Genomic DNA, 20,545 nt, shown 5'->3' on the forward strand with positions numbered 1-20,545 from the left:
TTATTATTATTATTATTATATTATTATTCATTATTATTATTATTATTATTATTATATTTTTCATAGAATTAAACGGCAAATTCCTTGTTATTATTATTATTATTATTATTATTATTATTATTATTATTATTATTATTATTATTATTATTATTATTATTATTATTTATATATAACAAATCGACAGTGCTCCCGTGGCAGGTAATCGCACCCCCCCCCCCCCCCACCCCCCACACATACACACACACGCGCGCACACAGCTCTTTTTCTTTCTTTTTTTATTAGGGGGGGGGGGGGGGGGGTTGTTTGTAGACTAAAATTCAAGGTGTTACATCCAATTTTGTGTGTTGGTATCAATGCCCTGATGCCCACCCCTGTCATCACGTAGTCAAGGCTTTTTGGCATCTGCCAATCCCAAATTATGTTTGTGTCAAGATCGACCGTGATGTCGCGTCAACGAGGAGAAAAGAAGAAACGAAAAGAAGTAAAACCAAAAAAAAAAAAAAAAAAAAAAAAAAAAAAAAAAAAAAAAAAAAAAAAAAAAAAAAAAAAACACATTAAAATTAAAAAGGTTAATAAAATTAAAAAGGTTAATAATGATAATAACTGTCATATTATGTCATTACATTGGAAATTACGAAAGTATGTCATTACATTTGAAATTACGAAAGTCTTAAAACTTGTTGTATTTTGTATAAATTTTACGGTGATCAAGAACGAAACCTTTTGTTCATCTCCATCTTCCTACTCAAAATTTATAAAAAATATTATTAAAAAAAAATAATAACACAGCATTTATTTGGCGGAATATCCACTAGACGTGATCAAAGGGTCACAAGCCAACAGTAATACTAAACATGAAGGACGAGACATGACGCCTGTCAGGCGATATTACAATTTTTTTTTTCCCGACAAAGACAACGAACGGCCATGTACTCATTTTACACCTGGGTACGGTGAGAAAATGTGAGTAAAGAGCCTTTTCCAAGGACTCAACTCTGCGCCACTTAGAGCGGGTCTCGAAACCTGGACCTTCCGATCCGAAAACGAGAGTCATACCACAAGACCCCATCACAGAACAGGGAGGTCACTGTTCTGTCGGCCACATAGCCTCACTATTAATTAAAATTTATTTCTAATTTAATCAATTATTGGAGTAAAAACACAGTTCTTGGTATCAAACCTATTGTAAATTTGACGCTGATCACGAATCTGACGTCAAATCAGCGAAAATCCGAAAAAAATTGTCCAATTTTTTTATACTGCCACGCCCCCGATCGCCGATCGCCTCGGCGGGCTTTGCGAGCGACCGACCGTCCCTCTGCTCGTCGGCCAGGTATTTGGCCACACACATTGCGTTTTCACTCCGGTTTGCCTGATCGGCGATCGACTCTCGATGAGAACTAAGCGTGTATGGAGCCTTTTAGTGAAAAACTTGCCTTCTTTTACCTACAAAATCGTTGGTTCGTTAAATCGGGATGAAACCGGAACTGACCTCACTGACCTCTAGCCTTCACATGCTGTTATCGTTTTTAGCCGATGCCGTTGGAAATTTGTCATTGTAATCTTTTGCCAAGGATTTGAAAGCTAGCAAAATGTCAGTGAACACAAATGAAAATAAACAAATTGAAAAGAAACCTTCAGACGGAGAGGAGGACGAAGACCTGGATGAGGCGAGTTAAAAAGCCTTTTTAATTTTTGTCATATTATGAATGATATCAATCAAACTAATTTTTCTCAAGTCCAAGTTCAACCCAACTTTCACTTTCCAAGTCAGTCATTCATTCTATATTGTAGTGTAATAAATACATTTCAATGAATAAGAAAAGTAGGGCCCAAGTAATATCGTTCTCATATCCATTTTTAAAGGATCTAACGAGTCAAGAGGTTTGCTCACTCATAGAAACAAGACGCTAGATCGATGTCAATATTATCAATCGCTGTGACTGACTTTGATTATTCTCAGACATGTCTTAGAAAAAGAAAATTGATTATTCACAGAAACATTTTTGAAACTCCGCTCTTTTAAACAATTATCCACATTCCAGAATATGGAATGTTTTGAAATGCACATTCAACGTAGAATAAATAAGCAAAGTTAATAAAATATCAATAGAAATTGAAACATAAAATTAACCAACAATAAATTAAATCAGGCGATGAATAGTAGGCTACTATTTACTATTTTAGGTATTTTGGTAAATGTCAATGTGGCACTCCAGCAGTGAGCTGATAAATGGCATTGTGGCTATGACCCGATTTTTTTTGGATGGGTCTCAGAAAAAGTTCCATATAATTTTTTGTGGATGGATTTTAATGATTTATATATTATTTTCTTCAGGAGGAATTACTCTTATCGTTTGGGGTTGTTCATTTTAGATCAATGGCAATTTAGTATATCTCTTGATTATGGATATAATAGGGTATAATTTCGGACTGACTATTAGAATTTTAGTCTATTTCCACCGTACGGTGATAATAGCCTGACAGACTATTTTCACCGTATGTATTAGCCAATCAGAAGCCAGGATACTAACTGTGTCGTATGTGCCCATGCATCCAGCAGACCATTAGAATTCGACCCGACATCATTTTCTTCCTGCGTGCAGACCAGTTTTAAAAAAAAGAAAAAGTTTGCTGAGAACAAAGGAGGCCTCCCGAAAGCTCCTCGTTATAGCATTTCTTTCAATTTGTACTTTTCACTTTGGACTTTTTGTCAGACGTTTATTTAATTTGTCATCAAGTAAAAAATTTCCTAATTTGACCATTGTTTTGATTATCGGCCGCCATTTTGATTTGTGAGGTATTGAAAGGCAGTTCAAAGCAGTCCTAGGGTTGTTTTTGTTTTGTTTTGTTTTTCCTATTAGGGGTAGTTAAAGGTACTAGGTTGTATTTTTTCTTAGGAGCGAATATTTGGCATGATGAGCTTTCGGAAGGCCTCCCAAAGCTATAATAATACAGGCGGGATGGCGGATTCAGAATTGGTTACAGTTACCGATGAAGCTTTGCAATTTTGTGGCGGCGATGGGGTCTTGAACCGGCGACCTTTCTGGTACAACAACACCTGGCCGGGGAGGGCGTGGCTCTACTGTATGAGTATGAGCTATTCACAACTCGAGAAATAGTGATTTCAATCTCTATGTCTATCTTGAGCCGCTACCCCCGACTTCTTAAGGTCATGGGTTCAACACAGACAAATGCTGCGAAGTTTGTTAACTACTAAGATACCATTATCACCGTACGGTGAAAATAGTGTGTCAGGCTATTATCACTGTACGCTGAAAATCGTCCACCATAATATTACGGGATGGTGAAAAAAGTCTCCCACACTATTATCACCGTCCGTACGGTGAAAATCGTCCACCAAAATATTACGGGATGGTGAAAAAAGTCTCCCACATATATCACCGTACGGTGAAAATCGTCCAAGATATGACTGTACGGTGAAAATAGTCTCCCTCACTATTATCACCGTACGGTGAAAATCGTCCACCAAAATATTACGGGATGGTGAAAAAAGTCTCCCACATATATCACCATACGGTGAAAATCGTCCACCAAGATATTACCGTACGGTGAAAATACACAGTCTCCCACACTATTATCACCAAGATATTACCGTACGGTGATAATAGTCTCCCACACTATTATCACCAAGATATTACTGTACGGTGAAAATACTATTATCACAGTACAGTGAATAATATAGCCTTACCGTACGGTGAAAATAGTGTGTCAGGCTATTTTCACTGCAAGATAAAAATCGTCTCCCACACTATCACCGTACGATGAATATAGCTTTACACGCCATTATAATGAATATATGTAGTCTCCCGCACTATTATCACCGTACACTGCCTGAATATAGCCTTCCACACCATTACCACCGTACGGTGAAAATCGTCCACCAAGATATTACCGTACGGTGAAAATAGTCTCCCACACTATTAACACCGTACAGTGAATATAGCCTGTCACACCGTTATCACCATACGGTGAATAGTGTGTCAGGCTATTTTCACCGTAAGATGAAAATCGTCTCCCACACTATTTTCACCGTACGATGAATATAGCTTTCCACACAATTATAATGAATAGATGTACTCTCTCGCACGATTATCACCGTGCACTGAATATAGCCTTCCACACCATTATCACCGTACGGTGAAAATCGTCCACCAAGATATTACCGTACGGTGAAAAAAGTCTCCTGCACTATTATCACCGTACCCTGAATATAGCCCTCCACACCATTATCACCGTACGGTGAAAATCGTCCACCAAGATATTACCATACGGTGAAAAAAAGTCTGTTACACTATTATCACCGTACGGTGAAATTCGTCCACCAAAATATTACCATACAGTGATAAAAGTCTCACATACTATTATCACCGTACGCTGAAAATCGTCCACCAAGATATTACGGTACGATGAACAAAGTAAGTATTTTGGACACCTAAGACGCCATCAAACTGTCAACAAGGACATTCTTGAGGGTAGAGTGGAGGGGAAAAGAGGAAGAGGCAGGCCAGCAAGAACTTGGATAGATGATGTGAAGACATGGACAGGATTGTCGGCAGCCGAATGCAGTCAGCAAGCTGTCAACAGGGAAGATTGGCGTGTCATTTCAAGTCGACCTCAACCCATGAGATGACACTGGAGAAGATGAACAAAGTCTCCCACACTATTATCACCGTACACTGAAAATCGTCCACCATAATATTACGGGACGGTGAAAAATGTGAAAAAAGTCTCCCACACTATCATCATCATGCGGTGAAAATCACCAAGCTATTACCGTACAGTGAAAAAGCCTCCTACACACGGTCAGGCTATTATCACCGTACGGTGAAAATAGCATGACAGACTATTTTCACCGTACGGTGAAATTAGCGGCTTCCGTATAATTTAGGGGAGACTATTCTCATCCTGGATGAGAATAGAGGTAGTGGCGCTTACTCGATATTCTCACCCCCCTAGCTCCCGCCCCTCCTTGCAAACAACCAAGGTGTTGGGCATAGGGGAAACCATGATACGAGATCAAAGAGAAAAAGCAGCCGGTGGAAATGCTTTTTTTTTTTTCTTTTGATGTGTGTGTGTGTGGGGGGGGGGGGGGGGGGGGAGGGGGTGATAATCAGAATGGGATAAACACATTCACATTTTCATTATTTATAGTATAGGTAATAGATGACAAGAGATGTATCCAGGAAAATGCCATGACATCCGCATGACATCCGCATAATATATGCGGCCGCATATTTTTGCCTTCTGCATGCCTTTACTTTACCTCATATTTCGTCTTTTTTATTTATTTATTTATTTATCAGGCCTGTAAATCTTCCGTCTATTGTTGGATTTCCGACAGTACGATTTTGCTCTTAAGTGCTAATATAAAAAAAAAAATAATAGTAAAAATAAAATTCGTAACGTCAAAGAACAGAACCAATAAAAAAGAAAATAAAAGAGTTTTATTTCGTTTCAAATGCCGACTTAAAAGAAAAAAAAACAACAACAAAAACAAACGTTTCATTTGTCGCATCAAAGACCAAACAAAATTTGCCGTTTATCAGTTAGCTATAATATTATCATGCCACCTACACGCTCCGCTAGACGTGTATGTATTCACTGTCTGGCTGCTGTGCCACAGCCAGCGAGAGTGGGTCGCAAAGTTCGTGCGAGTCGTCTTCACACACACACACACACACACCTAGTCAGTATATAACGCACGCACAGAAGTGTGTCGAACCGGACCGGAAGGTTTCTCTCTATTTTGCTACCGACACACATGCATATCTCCGGTTCTTATTTCTCAGTCTCTATATTTCTTTGGTTCCGTCCAGATGTGAGACGGAAAAAAAATAATGCGAAATAATTATTTTTCTTCGAAATATATATTCTTTCGAAAGCTCTCACACCACCGCACCACCTCCTCCTCTTCTTCTTCTTCTTCTTCTTCTTCTTCTTCTTCTTCTTCTTCTTCTTCTTCTTCTTCTTCTTCTTCTTCTTCTTCTTTCTTCTTCTTCTTCTTCTTCTTCTTCTTCTTCTTCTTCTTCTATAAGAATTAATCCAAATAAACGAAAGAATCAGCGTAAACATTTAACACAAACAGGAGCGAAGATACGCAGCTTCCTGTTTTAAGCTTGAGATACACATCCTTCAAAAGGGTAGGAATTGTTCTCTTCATTTTACAACTAGCTCAGACTGTGCCCTCAAATAATTGGGATTTTTTTTGGTACCGTAAAATAAGGACCTCGTTATAAATAAATAGGGGGAAATGACCTGATTTGATTAGTCAATTGACGTGTCATATCTGTGTTGTGTCCATATTTTTGTCCTGTTGTGTCTATTTTCGCGTGTTCAAAAAGATCCGACAATTATTTCACCAACCATTTACAGGCCTGATTTATCTTTTAACGAAAAAAGTCTTTGTCGCATATTTCGCCTTTTTTTTTTTTTAATTGGCGTTTTGGCATTAAAAAAAAAGCACCTGGTATACGATTTGTGGGTGATTAAAATATCTAGTGGTAAAGGGGAAGGGGGGCAAGCCTGGTGACGGACGGTCGCTCGAAAATCAGGCTGGTCCTATTTTCCTGAGCAATCAGCGATGGGTTGGGGGTGCAGCAGTATGAAAATGTGGACAATATTTTCTCTCTCGGATTTTTGCTGTTTTGACTTCAGATTCTTGTTCAGCGTCAAATTTACAATAGGTTTGATACCAAGGCCTATGTGTCTACTCCAAAAATTGTTGAAATTAGAAATACATTTTTATTAATGATTATATTTATTTTAAAATTCTGAGTTAGGGAGGGATTTACTTGGCACATGGGATATGACTGACAGATGCCAAAGTACGGGATGATGGGTGTGGGTATTGATGCTATGTAGATAAAATACAACAGCCCTCAGCCGGATATAACATACCAACAAATTAAAACGACAGAGAAAGACAGAGTTAAAGAGAGGGGGGATGGGGGAGAGAGAGCGAGAGAGATATGAAATATTGAATGGACAAAAGAAAAAAGGAAATACGAGCAATATAAAATGAAGTAGTAGAGAGAGAGAGAGAGAGAGAGAGAGAGAGAGAGAGAGAGAGAGAGAGAGAGAGAGAGAGAGAGAGAGAGAGAGAGAGATATCTAATGTAGGGAGAAATTGAGACCGCTAAGTCAACACAAAATAATAATATGCCTATAAAAGGAAAGGTCCAATTCTTAGAAATTGGGCGAGTCCATAATTTCGCTAACTGTGAAAGGGTGGTATAGGATATTATTAAACGATAGACTGAATTCCTATTTTCTGTAAATAATTTGAATGTTATTTAGAAATATGAATAGTGGAAGACAAACACATATTTATTTATTGTGTATTCAAAATTTTAAAAATGTTTTTACTTAATTACAACATCCAGGCAATGTCTTTGGTATTCTATCACCCCCTTGCATTAATGGGCTCGTCATGCCAACCAAATGTCTTGTGATGGCGTAGCTTGTCGGTCACGAGAGAGAGAGAGAGAGAGAGAGAGAGAGAGAGAGAGAGATTAACTCCCGTATACAGATTTTTAACATGATTCCCATATCTCAAGCCATCCAGTCTAAATTTTAAATGCGTGACATGTATGTTCACTCTCCTTACGTCCAATACCGCTAAAAGCAGTCACGTGAGAGATGATGATCAGGTGAGAATATTGAAAAGGGGTGGGGGGCTAAACTGACCCTTCCTGTTGGTTAATACAGTGGTGAGAATAGCGAGAAGGGGGGGGGGGGGGGGGGGTCGGCTAGGCTACCCTACCTGTTGGTTAATACATGGGTGGGAATAGCAAGAAGGTACCAGGATGAGAGATCGAATGTTTTTCTATTCTCACCCAGGATGAGAATAGAGGCAGCCATAATTTAGCTTTGGATAATTAAAAAATTCGAAATTTGTAAATCAAAATTTCAGTGACAGCACATGATTTAACATCTTAACTTTTTAATAAAATTAAATTCAGGCCAAAGCTGTATAACGCATCCATGAATTCGTTCCAGCAAAATCCTTACTCAAATCTTAATGGCCATTTTAGGCCAGTTTTTAAATCCAAATGGTGGTTACTACCCGAAATGCAACCGTTTCAGGTCACAAAGTCCGTCAGTAAATAACAAAGATAAATAGAAGACCATTTTTCAGCCTTTAAACTAACATAACTTTTCTGTCTGTCCGATGTTCACACTTTTGGTATCATTAGAATTGTGTTGAAAAGCAATTTATAATGATATAGGTCTCATTGAGCTCAATCCAATTTGAATTAAATTTGATCAAAGTACCTATTACTATACTATATATACACTATGCGTTGACTTTCATGTTGGTGTCAAGGCCGAATGGTTAAGTCGTCTGCCTTAGAAGGCTTGTCGGAATTGACGCTATGTGTTCGAATCCTGGTTTAGCCACTTTGTTTTATATTTCTCCGTCTTCTTTCTACAGAGCGTTGTAAATGATAAGTGTCTCATCCATTTATTAAAATTTTTATTTTTATATATTTTTCTCCCTCTCTCTCTTGGTTCCTTTCTAGCAAATTGTCTCTCTCTCTCTCTTTCTCTCTCTCTCTCTCTCTCTCTCTCTCTGTCTCATGCTCTCTTTCTCTCTCTCTCCCTCTCTTTCCCTCTCTCTGTCTCTCTCTCTCTCTCTCTCTCTCTCTCTCTCTCTCTCTCTCTCTCTCTCTCTCTCTCTCTCTCTCTCTCTCTCTCTTTATTTGTTTTTTTTTTCAACCTTGAACAAAGAGTCAGTGAATAAAATTAAGTCCTTTTTGTCATTCATTCTAGACGTACATGTACATTCTAGATGTACAACTTATTTTAAACTCAATTGCCACACCTACTTAACTTTCTGTAAATTTCTGACTTCGGCAATATTAATATTAATTATTTAAAATTGCCTACCATTTTGTCTGAATGATAATTTTAGGTAGATAATATTCTTCTTTTTCCAGGTACTTTCTAAGGTAAGAATAGCTCTGCCACTTGTTCACAGCTCTTATACAAAAAAAATATAAAAAAATAGTACCAAATAGATTTCATTTGATTGCACTTTCTTTTTTGACATTTTAATTCGTTTTGAATGAATAATTTCAAAACATTTCTTTTTGTTTATCTTTTGTTTCAGAGTCATATAAAAAGATGTGCAGTTTTCAAAAAGTATTTCACTTTTCTTTTCTGCTATTGTCTTTAAAATCAGATTTAAAAAAAAATAATGATAATGAAAAGAAACCAGGGAATTTTTAAAAATTATACTTTCAATGATTGCCAAAAGTGAGGTAAGAAAGAAAATTAATTGCACTCCCTTTCCCTTTCCCAATTTAATTACCTAACACATGTGATCATTTCGCCAACTGCCCGAGAGAGAGAGATTGAGATAGAGAAGAGAGAGAGTGTGTCTGTTAAAAATATATTTAACTAACTATAAATAAAATAAATAAAAAGAAAAGGAACTATTCATGAAAGTAATATCTTAGAGATAAGCTCTTATAGATTTCAAGATCTAGTCAAGTTTCAGGCTTGATGGAAAAATTGCAACATTTAAAATCTCAATTCTCAGTCACACCAATTGTTACAATCATCCCTACGCTTTCTTTCTCAAACTAACACTCTCTCATTCAACTTCAAGCCATTGAACAACATTTTGAATGGAACAGAACATACAGTGTTGTGTTCAGTGAGGGGAATGAACTCGTTTTCAGGTCACAAGAGCGCTTCTCCTACTGCAAATAAGCACTCCGATTTGAAAATAACATTCTATCAATGAACTTGCTCCTCCTCTTTCTTCCAAGGAACTTGCTCCTTTTTCCAATGATAGCCCTGAGTTAAACCAAGAAATTCGTTTTTAGAATCCCTCATAAGTTTTATAAAATAATTGAAGGGCTTTATTTTTTTTAGAAAGTTGGATGGGAAAGAAAGAGTACAGAAACATTTCCTACTAAGGAAGCAAATGGTGGTTTATATAGCAGAGATGTATCACCTCTGATTGGTTTTTACAATTTTCACTCAAATCTAAAAAGTTATAAAACTATTTTTTACAGATTTATATAATATGAGTAGTGTGCAAACATTTCTTAAATTAAGGTAATTCTATCATCCGTTGTTTATTTAGAATATCTGCTAGGGCATAATAATCAGTCCTTGATTTGACCTTGGCTTTGGGAATCACCATCTGGCCACCATGTTGTCATTTGCGTTATGCTGCCAGATTCGTTTGCTTGCACCAACAGACCTTATTACCGGACCAGTTTTGATCGTTGATGGCTCAAAAGATTTGTCTCAATCTATATCAATTTCCACAATACAGTAGTACAATAATTAAAATAGACGAGTGCCTATTTGTAATAGCTTTTAATTCTGTTCAAATATTGCAAATCCTCCATTCGCACATGAAAATTTTGATACCTTCTCAATTGATCAGGCCTTGATGTACCAACAACTTTCATGACTTTTATTGACAAAGTTGCATGTGGCCAGCAGAATGAGGAATGCAACAGTGCCCTGGCATTCAACGCCTTTCACCAGATAAGGATATTGGTGAAGAAAAGTGCAGTGGGAGCCTTGGTGTAGCAAAGACACTGCAGGCTTGCCAACCAGTATGATTTCTCATATTTTAATTCGCTTTGAAGTCCGAAATATGATAATATGGTAATACTGACTAGAATATGATAAATGCAAAAAGTCAAAGTTTGTAACAAAAAAGGGAAAAGATGATAAAAGTGGAATAGTTGAAGGACATTAAATATCTTCTCCACCTAGATGAGAATCTAATGAGCCAGACAGATGATTCTCACAGGAATTGCAGGGTTTTCCTTCCTTCAACTAGCTTGATAAGTCTCCATGAATTCATTGAATGCTAAATTTGAAATTTGGGATGGTTGCACGTGTTGAAAATATAATTTTTTGGGGGAACAATATTAGAAATATTGGCGAAAATATAAATCTTTCAAAATGGTTGAGGTTCGTTTTGCAACTCTGACACTGAAGTTAAGCTCACAAAACAAGGATCAATTACAGTTTTCGGGAACTCTCTGAATCCTTACAGAAATTCCTAAATGATGTCACCAAGCAGACTCTTTCAGAGTATTCAGAGAAAGAAAAAATCCAACCTTGGAGATGATGAATTTAATGATGTTGATTAGATCTAAGAAGATGATTTTAGAATGTACTTAATTAATATTTTTTTTGCCAGAGGATTTATGCTCTGCTGAGTTAAATTAATTTTATTTGTTTTATTTCAATAGAATATGATTGTTAAAATCATGTTTATTTTCATTTTTCTATAATGCTTTTGTTATTGTCACTCCATAACTTAGAAAATTAAAATGTCTTTCTGTAACCTTGTCTGTAGGATATAAAAAGTAAAATTTTAGCCAAAATTGCAACAGTTAAGTAAAGGTTGTAAAGCAGCGTTCATATCAAAACTGTATAAATTCAATAGGGAATGAGATTAGCGGAAGAGAAGCGTCCCTTGATTGGACATCACGTTACAGAGAGAACGTCAATTTGGTTTTGCGCATTCGTCTCTCTCGTCCTCGCTTTCGGTGAAGTGTCTCATGCCGCTTTCACCGGAAGCGAGGACGAGAGACACATGACGTTCTCTCTCTAATAACTTTTCCGCCGGTGACGTCCAATCAAGGGACGCTACTCTTCCGCTAATTTCATTCCCTATAGAAAATTACAATGAACCTGTCAGGGTGCAGATGCTAGATTTTCCTTGTTAATTTGGGAGGTCACTCATAGTCTTTTATCCCCAATGTGTGGTTACTTGGTGTCCTTGTTCAAGATCAAAGTCATTTGATTTTGCTCAGGCCCTGCATTTTGTCTTTTAATCATGGGTGCCAGTTTTCTGGTTCATGCCAGAATTCCGGTTTCGCGATATCTCGAAGTCAAATACCTCCGGTTTCAGTGTTTTGAGTAAAATAACCTAATAGCATCGTTAAAAATTCGAAAACGTGATTCAACTGCTCTGTGAGTATTTCACTATGTATTATAAGTTGATTTTAAAATCAAATTAATTTCCTCATTGTGTCAATATGTTTTCTGTGTAATCATTTAATAATGGTATAAAAACGATGATGAAATAAGAGTAAAGTTTAGGCCGCATTTTCAGGAGGAACATTTTCAGGTTTGGCAAAGTGTCGAGATTTTAGTTTCAGATTTCAGCACTTCTTCCTGCTGGCACCCATGCTTTTAATGTGAGGGATAGTTAAATGAATGTTTCTATTTTTGAGAGATACTATTTTTTCTTGCCCATCATCTCCTCAGTGCAGTAGAACCTGCATAAAGTCAACACCTCTTTTTGTGTTCTTTGATAATGGATAAGTCAACCTTGCTTGAAGTGAACCAATTATTTTGTTAGGACAGTGTTGGCTTTATTAAGTTTCCACTGTCATTATAATAGTAAATTGGACGTTATATGAACTCAAGGCTGCTATTATTTCTACTTTTATTGATGCAACAATTACATTTTTTGTTTTAGAATATGTTTTTTATTTTATTTTTTTTTTTTATCACTACCAAATGACATTTTAAATAACAGTAAGTTTCAAAACGTTTTAGTACTTAGTTATTCGTGTATAAAATTTGTTCTCTGAAATTTAACTCTTTGCTTGTCCAATAGTTTAGGAAATTATTAATCATGTGATGAGTTTGGGAGAGCCTACTTCCTTTCTATAACCTATCTCCTCTCTATGGAATTTGCACTCTATAACTCTATATCTGTCATACTCATTCTCCCACTCATTTTATTGGTACAAAGCACTCTTGTGATCATAAGAGAAAGTAGCAAACATCGAAATTCCCAAGCTTTTTATCAATGACCAAAATGTCATGTTACATTTCTATTCGATAATAACCTCAAGATGAACTTATTTCATTATTATCAATGTCTTGTTTTCTCTCTATCAATCAGGATGAAAGTCTATCAGAACGTATAGCAGGGTTGAGTGAGATGTTTCCTGAAAGCGTAAAAACCTGTTGCTCCTGTGCCTGTGATTATATGGTGTGTATGACCAAAGGATCCTATTGGCTGTTGAGGAATGCTTTGTGGGTTGCCAGTGCTTCAGCTGTCATTCTTGTTTTGCCAGTCATCTTTGAAACGGAACGTGCACAGCAGCATGAAGAACAATTGCAGCAACAACGACAGGTAGGTTCTTCATTAATTGGCAAAGATGTTGCCTTGATATGCAGGGTGTTTATTTTTCAGGTGAACGTTATGAATTTGAAATATCAAATGGACTATTTGAGCCCGCTAGAAACATTTTGATTTTTATGAGATGGGAAATTCTGTCAGAATTTATTTGATTAGCTATACATAAGGATTGGACAAAAGATCACCATTTAAACATAAAACTGTAAAAGTATGTTTTTTAATAAGTATTCTAGTCGTGTTTCAAAAATACATTCAGTTTTCAACAATAACAGTTTTGATCAATAACATTCACAGCCTCAGTTTCAATCAATATCATTCACTGTAATAAACAAATTTTGACTAGACTCATTTTTCTGTGTGAGCATCATCATTTCTCTGAAGTAAATTATCTTTTTGCAATAGCTTCTTTTATCCTTTGAGCTCATTTGTATGGACATAGAACTGACAGAAGGGAATGGGAGTGACTTTTAAAATTTTTCTGTACCTTTGAAGGATATTTAAAGGTGTTCAATAAAACGCATTGGCTTTTTTCTTCACCCGACTCCTGTCTTTCAAAAAAGAACATAATGTAAGATTCATTTAGGCCTAATTTAGTGTTTAAAAAAGGCAAGAGTCCCTGTTCTGATATGGTGCAAATTGTATATCAAAATAAAGAGCTGGATTAAAATCATATTTAAAACAATATCAATAAATCATAGAGTAATTTTCCTGTGAAAAGCAAAAAGAATGGTGACAATGTGATGTTTGTTTTTCTTTTATTTCAATTTCATAACTATACACTTAAATAAATGGAGAAGCGGATATTAGTGAGATGTTTTTCAAAAGAAAATTTTCTGTTACACAAGGTTGGTGGGTTATAATTCTAATAGACTCAATAACAAAAAGGGGCTATTAGGTAAGGACACACGTTTATCACAGATTTTTTTTTTCTTATCCAGATCTTATTGGGACCAAATGCAGCCGTGTCTGGTTCAGGTGGAGGAAGTGGAAATCTTTTACCTGCCATGGGAATGGTGCCACCACCACCTAAATAAAATGATTATTGTTTCATGCCATCCTATTCATATAAATGACATAATTGTTTGACTGATAATGATTTATACAACTTTATATCACAGAAAAACTCAACTTGTTTTTTAAGATTATGATGTTTGATTTATTTAACTAGCCATCTTCATAACAATCGAGGCAGTTGTGAGAATGAGAGAAATGGGATTGGCAAGAATGTGTGCAAGTTTATTGAAGACATTTCAATTTAACCCTCTATCATCAATTGATAGAAATTCAGAGTTTAATTGATTGAGGAGTGTTTAATCAATCATTTAAAGTAGTTATTTTCAGATGGAGTATAATATGAGTACCCTGATAAGATTTATTATAATTTGTAATTTACATTGTTTTACCTTTTTTAAAAACTGCTTTTGACAAGAATGTTTATTTTGAGATTTCTAAAATTTGTTGCAAACAAAAATATATGTTCTGGTGTTTTGCACCACTTGACCCCTTTAAGTTAGCTTGTTATAATAAATATATTTAAGTTTTTTTTGTTGTCCATCATTGTGAGGAGGATGCGTGTCACATTAATTTTTGGGTTGGTTTCCCTCTCCAGACTATTTGCGCCTTTCGGCTCTGCGACTCCGACTTCAGCGGTTCTTTATTCTCTGGATGTGATTCCATAGCCTTTCGTCTTCCCAGATCCACAAGGCAGTGGTGGTTTGAAGTTGGAGTTTTCCTTCTCCTAGACAGACTGCTTTCCAAGGCTATGAGCTCTGTCCACCCATTAATGGTGTCTAGGCTGGGAGTCCAGGAGGGTATCTTTGTAGAGTGACAGTTTCCCTTCACCCCACCAGCGTCATGGGGCTAGCACAGCTTATTGCGTGAACTAGGGCAATCTGGCCACGGCGGTTGATTCCTCCCTTCATCCGTCACCTCAGACACATAGAAACTCGTGTCATCAGCCGGTTAGAAAGTTCCTTTCGGAATACTCCAACCGTTGCCCAGGAGGCGGGCGGGGAAGAATGCCCCTACGTGGACCCTGACACGAGCTGGAATGGGTTGCGGATCAGTACTGATCAAAATAATCCAATCCTGCCTCCCATTTAAGTTTTTGAGGATTATGATTTTGATCGTTGAAGAAATATTCTTAAGTGAGAGCACATTTCAAATAATCTGAAGTTACTTGATAAAGGAATATTTGCTAGTAGACTAATTGTAAGAGACTGGAGTATGACGAAGGACTGCTCGGAGATGGCGCTAGACAGAAAAATGTGAAAGACCATGGCATGCAACTGCTATGAGAAGGAACCCCGGTATAGTAAGGGCCTACCAACAATCATGCAGATCTCATATTATGTGAAGTTTATCACTTTGCTATTCTCACAGAAGCTATACTGTTTGATTTGATTTATGGATAGATATTGTAGCTTTGATGAGCAAAACAAGGCTGTGTCAAATATATGGGGCACTTACTATGTCTTCTAAGGTTGGCAGGTCTGCAAAATGTAACATGTAAAAGAATTTTGCATGATATTGAGATTAAACACTTGTCAAGAACTGGTCTTTTTACATTGGGTTTTTTACACTTGAACAAAGGACTGGGTGGGGTCTTTTTTTTGTCCTCCCATTGTGGGCAGTGAGGTCACTCATTGTGTCTTCTGTCTAGCTTAAACTGTTTTCCAACTTGCTTTCCGTCTTTGTCTTGGAATGAAATGACCATGGCCATAATCTTTGGCTGTTGTTATGTGTTAGTTTTGGGAAATTTTTTTTTTTTTTCTTGAAAATCATCTCTCTGTTGTGTACTGTTATATTTGTTGTTTTGAATATATAATGATTTGTAAGAATTTGATTATAGCATTCATGCCTCTCAGTGGGACCCTGTGTTTGTGTCAGGATGAGATCGACACTTATATTTGAATAAGCGAGTGAGAAACATGGTTTTAAAAACAACTGAGAGAGAAAAGTTGGCTGGCTTTTGAATAAATCATTGGAACGTTTTGACTGACAGGAATGAAGGTAAATGAATGCTCAAAAACAATAATTGTAAATACCAGTTTGTTTTGGATGAGTGACGTATTAGTAGAGATTGATTAATTTTGGTGAGTCATGCAATGTCCTGATTTTTTATTGTTTGACTTATACTTATAACTAATAAAGATTTGAAAAATTTCCCCTCTTGGTAGAATTTTTATATATGTAATTTTCTTTCTATTCCGTGGCCTACTACACATTCATCCATCAATATGCCCTTTTATCTTTATGTGTTTATGTATGTACAGTCGACTCCGTTTAATTGCATACCTTCGGGAGTTCAGGTTAGTGTGTCGATGAACTCACTCAACCCTAACACAGACTAAATCCGTAGTATACCCGGGGTTACTTTTACACCATGCCTATTCAATACATTTTTCTGAGAAAAATTATCGGCGTGGTATTAAAGCCAATGTTTTTAATGTTTACATTTTAATGTTAGTTTAATAAAAATATATATGCACATGCTAATTTTTAATACATTTTTTTTTTTCCAATTTTGAAAAGTAGCAAAAGTCTAGGATTGAGTGAGTTAAGCTTTCACATACTATTCATGTAGGACCTTCCTCTCTGAGGTTTCTACGACCTTGGGACCGTCATATTCAAGACTTTAGACTAATCAGAAGAGGCGTTTTTTTTTTGTGTATGTGTTTTTTTTTTTTGTTTCTTTTTATTCCTTTATTTTTATTTTATTTTTTATTTATTTATTTAGGGGGGGGGGGGGGGGGTGGTCTGTTTTGAGGGACTTTTTCTATTAAAATTTCTCTTTTTAATCATGTTTCATCGACAACACCGTGTGACATTATTGTTTGTAAGAATAGTAATCGTGAAGCATTGATTGTAGTAAAGCCTCATCTCGTCTCCATTGTAAATGTCATTAGGTCATACTGCTGAAGATGTTTTTTTCAAAACTTCATCACTTGGCTGGCAGAAGAGTCATAAGAGACATCAGCATAGTGTTTTTTATCATGTTCTTTTTCAAGCACGACATTCTGTTGACCTTTCCATCTCGAGAGCATGCTTTCTTATGGGATTAAAGACTTGCCTTGTTTATGCCAGTTCAGTCGCCTTTTGAGTATCAATGTGGACACGGACCGTATAGGTTAATCAAAAGATGAGACGCAAGTCCTCCGTGTAATCCTCTCTTATTGTTCACGACCCAGTAGAGGAAAACAATGCACAGGTAGAGAATTGCAATCGAGTGGTCAGACAATGTAAACAAACACACAGCATTGGGTGGACTGCGACTGTAATCACGTTTCACACCTTGTGATGCAGACAGCGAGTTCTGAGCCAATTAGCCTGTCGTGTCAGGTAATCCTTTGATGTCAGTTAACAAGAATTGCGTCCGACTTAGAGTCGGGATCAGAGGGACAGTGGAATTGCGTTTATGGGAAAGCTTTTTTCACGTGTGATACAATATTAACGTGCCGAACTGGGTGATACGATAAATACGTATCTGGCTCAATGTGAAACTCATTTTCATTACTTTTTAAATTCTATTTTTTAGATATTTTTCTCGAATCAAGATGTAGCGATTAAGCGAAGAAGGTGTGCGATTAAGCGGAGCGATTATATAGAAAAAAATCTGTTTTTCTGGAATGTATTTATGCAGAGTGTGCAATTAACCAATGTGCAATTAGGCGGAGTGAACTGTATCATGTATGTATGTATCAGGTATGTGTGTATCCAATCCAATATTTTAAGATTCACAAGACATTCCTCCTGTATATTTTGTGAGCATTGTTGGAGATTTCATGCAACAAACTGGGTGCTCTGTTGGCCTTAGCTGTCTTGTCTTGTCATTAAGTTGTAACTCTGAGCATCAAAGATAATTGTGATTGCGAGTATGGTGAGAACAAATGGGCGTGCTTAGGCTTTTATTTTGATTTTATCGATTTCTCGGTCAAATTCAATTTGGCCATTAATTTTTAAAATATTTTCGGGCAGAGAATTCCATAAGAATGGTGCTTGGAAAAAATGAGGTAAGATGAACATTAAATCGTGACTGCAGGACCTGGATTTTGTGTTGTTTTCTTTTGTTTGGGATAAGGGGATCATTGTCAGTTCATGACGAGCCTTAAAGAGGACTTTGGCTTTTTTAGTGTGTCTTTCATGTCATGGCAACCGGTTTAGGCTCTTGCGCATCTCACTGGTGCTTTCAGTCCTCCTGTAGTTTGTGACAAACAGGAAAATTATTCATTCTTTTTCAGTTGACTTTCATTATATGTATGCCGATGACGCACAGCTTTTTTAACCTAAAGTTAGTGTGTTGCGGAAGGTTGAAGTTTGTATCATTGTAATTAAGGGTTGGATGGATGGAAACAAATTGAACTTGAAGGAAGAGAATACAGAGGTGCTGTGTGTAAAGAACAAATCTTGCAGGATTAGTATTAAAATGGATGAAATTGATGTAGCAGATTGCAAAATTTCTATTTCTAATACATTTGTTCGCAATCTGGGTGTATTTTTGGATAATAATATGTCCATGAATAACCATATCACCAAAATTTTCCAGAGCTGACACTACCATCTTAAGTATTAGTATTAGTATTAGAATTAGATGGGTCTTTGAGTGACACTGAAATTGCTAAAACGCTTGTCACTTCTTAGTAGACTTGCCTATTGTAATGCACTGCTCATTGGTTTTCCCACTTACAATATTTAACGACTGCAGAATGTTCAGAACAGGGCAGCTTGTTGATTGGAGATGTTATCAAAACGTGATGATCCTATCTCCCCTGTTCTAGCAATTCTGCGTTTGCTACCGGTGAAGCAGCGCATTGATTTCAAGTTTTTATGTGTAGACCTTTCATGGTCTGACACCATCCTACTTAAATGATCTAGTGTCTCAGTGTAGGCATGGTAGATCGTTAAGATCAAATGATATGCATCTTATGACACAACAAATCCTTTAGAATAACACCGCCTAGGTTGTGGAATTTCCTTACAATACCAACAAACATTGAAAATTCAGATGCGTTTAGAAGGAAATGAAAACTGAATTATTTAGATCTTATTTGACAATATGTATATGTAAAGAGTTTACTTATGATGTGGAGATTCAAAGTTTCCATGTTATTTTGCTTCAAAATTAGAAACCTCTCTCTCTCTCTCTCTCTCTCTCTCTCTCTCTCTCTCTCTCTCTCTCTCTCTCTCTCTCTCTCTCTCTCTCTCGCTCTTAGTGCAAGGGAAGTAACCGTGGATGGTAAATGCGTGACGTCATCGGCATACTCTCAATAGTACTCTTCCTCTTAGTATGCAATAGATAGAATGCGCTTGGCCAAGGAGTTCACAACATTGCCATCCGGAAGTATAACGGACCAGCACACAAACCATGTGTAACCATGAACTTTTATAGTCTGGTTAATACAGTTTAGTGAGAACAACTCACAAACGCGGATGGCAAAAACAATAACAAAGGCCTGAGTGACGTCATCTGCATACTATCTATACTTGAAATCCATACCTTGCTCCGAGGCTTAATGGTAATGAATTCGGGATCATTACTGACCATGGCGAGACACTCAAATCACTTTAATGATCATCAGTCAAATTAAAAAAAAATATTCCAAAACATTAGAGAAGTTTTTGATTTTGATTTATTTTTGAAAGTTGGAAAAGCAAACCAAAAATATATAATTTCAATAAATAATAAATATTTTGCGTTAGTACATTTCCATTTTTACAATCTGTGCACAATGAGCGAAATTTGTAATTTAAGCACATTGGTATCAACAAATATTATTTCAACGTTATGTCTGAAGGTTCATGCAATTACCGTATGATAACATAGAGATAATTAAATAATGTTGATGATGACTAAGATGGTAATAACAAGATAATGATATGATAATGATTGATATAGGATTAAATAACGTTATTTGAATTATAAACACAATTTAAACGTGATTACACCCTTTCCCATCCAAAAGCATTCTTAAACAAGGAATTCGATAAAATCAAGAACAATGAGGGCAAAACAATTGAATTGTATGTGTAGAAGTAGAAAATGTCAACTATAACGTATTTCACTTTACATTGTCTTTCTTTACCGATCATTATTTTGGGCAGAGCATCTAACCCCCCGCCCGCCCCCGCCCCCTCTCTGTCTCTAGTTGTGTTATTACGTCACCACATTTTTTTGCCCATTATCATCCATCATCTTAACCACAACCACCATCACAATCACAATCATCTTGTTCCCGAAATTGTCATATTATTATTATTAGACCCAAAGCAAAACAAAAAAAAAAAAAACAGATAGGGTGTAATAATAATGTTATCATATGTTGACATAATATGGATTTTAAGAATTTCGTCTCTCAAGCACACCTAAAAGAGACCCTATACATCT

General features: G+C 36.5%; 1 protein-coding gene across 4 annotated transcripts; it reads left to right on the plus strand.

The window, feature by feature from the left end:
- Window positions 1-1,343: 1,343 nt before the first annotated feature.
- LOC144972604 (mitochondrial import receptor subunit TOM22 homolog) lies at window positions 1,344-16,328 on the plus strand. Of its 4 annotated transcripts, XR_013645380.1 has the most exons (5): window positions 1,491-1,670; window positions 8,963-8,974; window positions 12,922-13,155; window positions 14,100-14,707; window positions 15,274-16,328. XR_013645380.1 is itself a non-coding variant. In XM_078914030.1 (4 exons), exons 1-4 carry the CDS (start codon window positions 1,593-1,595, stop codon window positions 14,193-14,195), a joined length of 420 nt encoding a protein of 139 aa, XP_078770156.1. In that variant the 5' UTR covers window positions 1,491-1,592; the 3' UTR covers window positions 14,196-16,328. The 4 variants fall into 4 exon arrangements, 3 of the variants coding, with proteins under 3 accessions (XP_078770157.1, XP_078770156.1, XP_078770158.1); XM_078914030.1 differs by having other exon boundaries at window positions 14,100-16,328; XM_078914031.1 differs by lacking the exon at window positions 8,963-8,974 and having other exon boundaries at window positions 1,344-1,670; window positions 14,100-16,328.
- Window positions 16,329-20,545: the final 4,217 nt, after the last annotated feature.

Source organism: Berghia stephanieae, chromosome 5 (assembly GCF_034508935.2).
Source record: "Berghia stephanieae isolate SIO BIC M18660-M18661 chromosome 5, UCSD_Bste_1.3, whole genome shotgun sequence".
Classification (NCBI taxonomy): domain Eukaryota; kingdom Metazoa; phylum Mollusca; class Gastropoda; order Nudibranchia; family Aeolidiidae; genus Berghia; species Berghia stephanieae.

Coding starts and splice junctions, on each gene's coding strand:
- LOC144972604 (XM_078914030.1), top strand. CDS start 1,593: ATGTCAGTGAACACAAATGAAAATAAACAAATTGAAAAGAAACCTTCA. Junction 13,156..14,099: donor AATTGCAGCAACAACGACAG/GTAGGTTCTTCA, acceptor TTTCTTATCCAG/ATCTTATTGGGACCAAATGC.